The 6,505-nt window shown below is 40.8% G+C and overlaps 2 protein-coding genes across 2 annotated transcripts in view; one reads left to right on the top strand and one right to left on the bottom strand.

Annotated features, from left to right (window-relative positions):
• PACRGL (parkin coregulated like) overlaps positions 1 to 3,122 on the top strand; it is a 20,276-nt gene extending 17,154 nt beyond the window's left edge. Inside the window, exon 7 of the mRNA XM_007953768.2 lies at positions 3,066 to 3,122. Coding sequence (XP_007951959.1) covers positions 3,066 to 3,122 — 57 coding nt within the window. The remainder of the gene's footprint in view (positions 1 to 3,065) is intronic.
• A 3,025-nt stretch (positions 3,123 to 6,147) lies between these two features.
• KCNIP4 (potassium voltage-gated channel interacting protein 4) overlaps positions 6,148 to 6,505 on the bottom strand; it is a 239,293-nt gene continuing 238,935 nt past the window's right edge. Inside the window, exon 8 of the mRNA XM_007953764.2 lies at positions 6,148 to 6,195. Within this exon, the coding sequence (XP_007951955.1) occupies positions 6,148 to 6,195 (48 nt within the window). The remainder of the gene's footprint in view (positions 6,196 to 6,505) is intronic.

The raw sequence follows: 6,505 nt of genomic DNA, 5'->3' as shown, positions 1-6,505 counted from the left end.
TGACTCATAGTGACACCTCCTTGGGTTTCCGAGGCGGTATCACTACAGAAGTAGATCGCCCAACTTTCCTTCTGAGGAGTGGCTAGTGGGTTTGAACCGCCACCCTACTGGTTAGCAGTCAGGTGCCTTAGGCACTATGCTACCAGAGCTCCTTATTGCTACCAGACCTCCTCCTTACTGTTGAGGAGACTGTAAGTCTGAGTTCAGAGTGCCAGCTCTAGGGGCTGGGTGAAAGCCCCTCGACCTTGGGCTTCAGCTCAGCCTCTTGCTCCTGGCCTACTGGGGCTGGAGACTGTTGAGCCTGACAAACCCAAGGTCGACAAGTACAATGGCCTAGTCCCCAAATTATCAAAGCATAGAGCAGTCCACTAATTCAAGTCCATTAACAGTTCCAAGATCATCAGCCTACTGAACAGTGCTCGGCTACATGCAGGGTTCACCAGTGCCCAAAGCTGCAGACCATTCCCAAAGTTTCTCTTTATATACAGGAAGCAGACCACATCCCGAAAGCAGCTACTCAGCTGCTTGTGGCAGATTCCACCATGGAGTTGTTGTCAGTCTCATCATGGGGAGTAACTACCACCCCTGCCCAGCCACTCAACCAGGCCCAGCCAAGCTGACACATAACCTTAACACATAACTACAATTTTCATCTTTTGAAAGGAGTGTTCAAATCGTTGAGGTTTAGAATGATTTTCATAAAGAAATGATCCTCTTCTTCTTTTCAGAGATTATATTTAATCAGGCCTTCAGTGGTGGAATTGTGTGCATAATTGTGTTAACATTGCTGAATTGAGTTGTCTATGTGGTTTTTAACAAAATTTAATTATAAAGTTTGTGTGCATGTATACAATCTTAAAATGGCAAATATTTTAGTTTAAGCTTTATTTACAGAGCTCTCGTGCTGTAGTGGTTAAGAGATATGGCTGGTAACCAAAAAGTTGGCACCCCATGGAAGAAAGATGAGGTGGTCTGCTTCTATAAAGATTAATAGCCTTGGAAACCCAGTGGGGGTCACTGTGAGTCAGAATCGGCTCAATGGCACTGAGTTTGGTTTGGTTTCAGTTTTATTTAAATTCCTTAATTTGACCCATTTCAGTGACTTTAAAATTGATTAAATTCTTTTTATGATGAATACCTAGATTAAAAAATATGAAGAGGAAGTAAGTTCTGAATTTACAAGATGAATGTCTTTGTGATGTGTTAGTCCCTAGGCAGAGGATTAACATTTGGATACCTTGAGACATGCAGAACCATTCCCTGGCCAGTCCACAGTGTCCCCTCTCAACAGAAAGTAAGCTTTTCTTGCAAGCAAAAGCTTACTGTCCTGAGAATTTGAATGCAGAATGAATTTGCCCTTTCTTCCCCTTGAAATTCAAGTAAACAGATGCTCAGTAATGATGGCACAGCTTTTGGTTTGAAATGTGCACTAGGTGGTTTTCATAGGTCTTGTGGCCTAGTATTGAGGCAAGTAGATGGGGCAGGTCCATCATGTTAGATTTCTTGGGGTTGGAGGTAACTTACTTGTAAATGAACTTTAGAAAGAGCATATTAAGATTTGGAGGGGAACTTAGATGGTTAGTTGACTAACCAAGGTCCTGGGGCTAGCACGAGAGCCCTGTATTATTGCCAGTCAGTCTTAATAGTTTTGAATCTTGCTGATACAGAATGGCAACTGAATTTGTAGTTGGAAGGGCTATTGAGTGCTCTGTTTATTTTCTCTGAAGTTTTTCTCTTCCATTTACCTCCTTATTTCCTACACAATATTTTGTGCTATTGCCTTTGAGTCAATTCTAACTTGTAGTAAAACTATAGGACAGTGGAACAGCTCCCACAGGGTTCCAGGATTGCAGATCTTTACAGAAGTAGGCTGTCTTATCTTTTCCTGCGGAGGAGCTGGTGGGTTTGAACTGCCGACCTTTTGGTTAGCAGCTGAACTCTTTAACCACTGCATCATCAGGGCTCCACTCAGTATTTTAATAATTAAATAATCAATGCAATTGCAAACGAAAGTTGAAATTGCATATCAAAGATTTCCCTTGACTTTATTATTTTTATGCTTGTTTTGGTACTTTGTAATTCTTATGAAATTAATGAATGTTCTTTTTCTTCTAAGAACTTAAAAGTTTATGTGTCCTTCTCTTCCTTTAAATGTGCGGAAGGAGTCTTGAAAAGGATTCTTTTCGATATTGCCGTTTCCCATTTTTTGTCCTGAGTGTATCACAGTGATGGAAAGACAGCTTTTGGGGAAACAAAACTATCAGTTACAGCTACATTGTAACACTTAGAAGGGATCATTTTACTGCTTGCCTCCTTTTGTTTGTTCCCGTTTTAAATTGAAATCAGGTCTTTCTTAGCCTGATGACATTTTCTCTCTTAGTGATAAGCATGTCTGTACTGGGACAGACACACAGTGATGAACACACACTCCCATCTACATCGAGGGCTAGAGAACCTGATTCTGTGCCATGCTCTGCTGAGCACTTTCTAGACTTTTAACAGGCTTACCTGTTCTTCACTAGAACCCTCTGAGGTATGATTTGTTTACCCCACGCCCCCTTAAAGATTAAGAAACAAATGCAGAGAAGTAATTAGCCCCATGTTTGACAGCACAGGGAGTGAGAGAGCCTTCTGCCCTGGAGGTGATCTGACTCATGGTGACCCTAGCAGAGTAGAACTGCCCCGTGGGATGCTCAGGCTGTGACTCTACAGAAGCCGACTGCCCCATCTTCCTCCCTCAGAGCGGCTTCACCACCGTGGACCTTGTGGTTAGTAGCCAAGCACTTTAAGCACTGCATCACCAGGGCTTCTTCGGTGAGTGATAGAAGCTGGATTCAAGTCCTGGTAGTTGGCTTCTAATTACTTCTCTAGTTAGATACCTTTAAAAAACAGTAATAGGCTACATGTTATTTAACTGAAAAAAGTTCTTTTTTCCATTACTCTGCTCTTGTGCTTGTTTGTTTGTTTATAGGTATGGGCTTGTGTTAGGCATGTTCCTGCAGGTATAATACCTTTTGAGGGAAGGTCCCAGGATACTAATGATGTGAAATTTTTCCTGTCCGCAGGGAAGTCTCATTGTCATCAAGTCTAAAATCCCGACATACTGCTCTGTCTGCTGTTGAACAGGGGACCCGACCAACAAGCGTCTTGTTAGGTGCTGACAGGTATTAAAGGCCGACTGGGGGTACCCTGGAAACTTTCAAACTCATTTCAGTTTCTTTTTCTGTAAATCACAACCATAATACATTATTTACTAGGTTAAAATGAGTAAGGACAGTACCACTGAATCAAAGTAAAAGTTACTTATCAATAATAAAGAACGGTTCTTAATAGAAAGCTGGTTTTAAAAATTCTGTAACAGTATAGTTTTGTGGGTTTATCTTTTACATTTTCATGGTTTGTGGGAAGAACCATATTGAGTTTACAAGATCATATGTGTTTGCATTTTTCCTATTGCCTTTTATAGCACTTTGCAGTTAATTTTTAGCTGCACTTATTTTTATAGATATTTTACCATTATTTGTCAGTTTCATATTTATCAAGGGTATACAAATTTTAAATAGTGGACAAATGTTTGTAAATTCACTGTTATTCTTTGTAAATATCTATTTTATAATGTAGAATGCATGGAAAAGTTGTATTCCATAGTTTTACAGTTTAAGAAGTCTTTTTAAATGTGTAAATGCTCTTACAAGTATGTTGTTTTTTTCCAACCCATTAAACTACCTAAATTTTCAGGTACTACTTGTATTTAAGTAAATGTTATTTTTGTATTTCATAGCTTGAAAATACTGATGTATACATGAAGATACTCAGAAATTAAAATCTTCAAATTCTAATACGTGTTCAGTGATTTTGTTGTGCTTGCTCTGTTTTACAATTACTATTTTTTAAATGTGTAACACATAGCTTACAGACACAGGTCTCAGACTTTCCGTGTAGTAGCAGCAGATTCTTGGCTCTCTCTTCCAGATAGGAGTACAAGAGAAATGATACATGATAAGATCCTGTGTGTCCTGGGCAGTGAGCGAGGCCACCAGGACTTGGTTGTAGCCCATACCACATGCAGGTGGGGACCCGTGCTTTGAAGGGATGGAAATAAGGAACTCATTGTCCTGTAGGAGCAGCAATATTACATCCTAGAAGCATCCCTCAGAATACCTACCGTGACCCCACTGCAGTTCTCATTTCAGATGCAGACTCACAACTGTAATTTGGATGAATGGAAGTCATTTCTGAAGTGTCATAATTACAGCAACGCTCCCCCACCCTCGGAGCTTCTGCCCTGCGTGTCCACCGGAGCGCTCTTTCCTCAGCTCCCTCTCAGTCACCTCCTCGCGTCACACTAGCTAAGAGCGCCACCTCCACTGCCCCTTTAGTTTTCTTCCTCACTCTTAGCTGCACCCAAATGTGGTGATCCCTAAGATCTAGAAAAGGCTTTAAGAAAAGAAAGCAGTATTTTCAATCTCACAATTATAAAACGTGTTAGAATAAAGACCTAGAACATAGACAGTAGAGTTATAAACATTTTACTTGCTTTTATTTTTCTCTCTGAAATACAAAATGTGCACATTGAGTATACACAGATACGCGATGGCAAATTTCAGTGTACATGTATTGTACTACTCTTAATTTCTACACTGGTGATAGCAGGGCAGCTTTCAACATCCTATCTCTACACCAGAATAGATACCTGATTTATTGTTGCAAAGACAATTGCAAATTTCCTCCTACTTTAGCCTCTTGGTCTTTGTGGTATTTCTGCAAAACCGGGAAGATACGTGTGTCTTCAATACTGTGTGGCAACTTTACATGTTGGATTAAGACTGTTGAAAAGAATCAGCGCTGTTGGAGTTTCATGACGAGCTAAATTATAATACAGCCCGGTGAGTGGTTCAGCAGGGGTCCTCATTGTCTACTCATCTGGGTACCGTACTGTCCAGTACTGTGGAATGACTGGGCTTGCAGTGGGATTCTGCTTGCCGGTTGTTGTCAGTAGGCCTTGGGTCATTCAGTGTTGTGTGCCTCTTAGTGGCTTGTGATCTAAGGCTGCTCTGAGCAACTAGGGCTGAGGGTGGAAAGGCCTTTATGCTGCTGAGGGTTTCTTGTTACTAGGCGTTAAGATGTGCTAGAGAACTAACATCTGGACCCTTAGCATATGCTTGTAAACATCCTTGCTTTGCTGCAGCCTTGGACTTCCACTTAATAGTACAATACAAAATAGTCATCCCTAGGGGTGCAGTGATGAAAGCACTCCACTGCCAACCAAGAGTTCAGTGGTTGGAACCCATCAAGCCACTCCAGGGGAGAACGATGTGGCAGTCTGCTTCCACAAAGATTTATAGCCTTGGGAACCCTACGGGACACTTGTACTCTATCCTGTAGGGTAGCATGAGTCGAAATCGAATCGACGACAATGGGTAGACTTTTTTTATAAATTGAACAAATCCAAAATTAGATTATATAGGCCTTGTTTATAATATGTCTTTGAAAACTTAATAACTGCTTATTAAATAGGCTTTATTAGACATATGCTCAGGTCTGGTGATAAACGGTTGAATGTTACGAAAGATGCCAGGTGAAATTAAAGACTAAACGGAAGGTAGCAGATCCCTAGGAACTGGGACGGTGTGTGTTATTTTAATTGTAGCTACCTTTTCTGTTGTGGGTCATGTAAAGGACATCAGTGGAATCCCAGCATCCAGACTTTTAACTTCTGGAAATTCAACGCAGATGCCAATATTTTAGAAAACCATTTAAAATCCTGGGTCTGAATCCATACAAACCTGTAGCAAAAAAACACTGCTATTTTAAAATCACTTTGGTAAGTGAAAGCCTCAGTGATCCCGTGGCTAAAGAATCTAAAAAAAGAAAACCCTATACTCCAGGTTCTATTACTTTGGACTATTCACAGGGTATGAAATGACTTATGGAACATCCCATGAACTCAGTGCATTATGAAAAGGATGCAAATTTATAACTGGAAAACTCATTTCTCTCGGGGATTGCTTCATGTTGAAAAAAAGCTTGTTTGCATAATATGCCTCAGTGTTAAGCTGAGCAATCTATGCTAAAGTGACAGCTCTGCCTTAAAGTGTGGTAGGATAGTTCACATTTGTCTGTTGGATTGAGGAGCTATTTGACAAGTTAAATCACATTTTCAAAGAGCTGCATGGAACGCATTATGTTTTCATCCTGCAAGGGAAAAAACAGGCATTAATTTTAGCGTGTTTGCATTGAAAAGTATATTGCTGCACTCAAGTACAAACCTCCCCCGCCAGTCATCTGTGCCAGAAACACAAATACTGTTGGCAAATGGAGACCCCATCCTACTATCCCTTTTCCACATAGACAGCTACCAAGTCCATTCTGTTTCATTGGGTTGACCAGGTTTTGCACCTTTATTTCAATGTGGCTTGGCGATGTTGTTTGTTGTTGTTATGTGCCATCAAGTCGGCCCCGACTCATAGCGACCCCTCCTTGGGTTTCCGAGGCAGTATCACTA

This window comes from Orycteropus afer, unplaced genomic scaffold (assembly GCF_000298275.1).
Source record: "Orycteropus afer afer isolate SDZICR_OR568_19922 unplaced genomic scaffold, OryAfe1.0 scaffold00411, whole genome shotgun sequence".
NCBI lineage: Eukaryota > Metazoa > Chordata > Mammalia > Tubulidentata > Orycteropodidae > Orycteropus > Orycteropus afer.
Note: the sequence above shows the minus strand (reverse complement) of the source record. Positions and strands in the feature narration are given on the sequence as shown.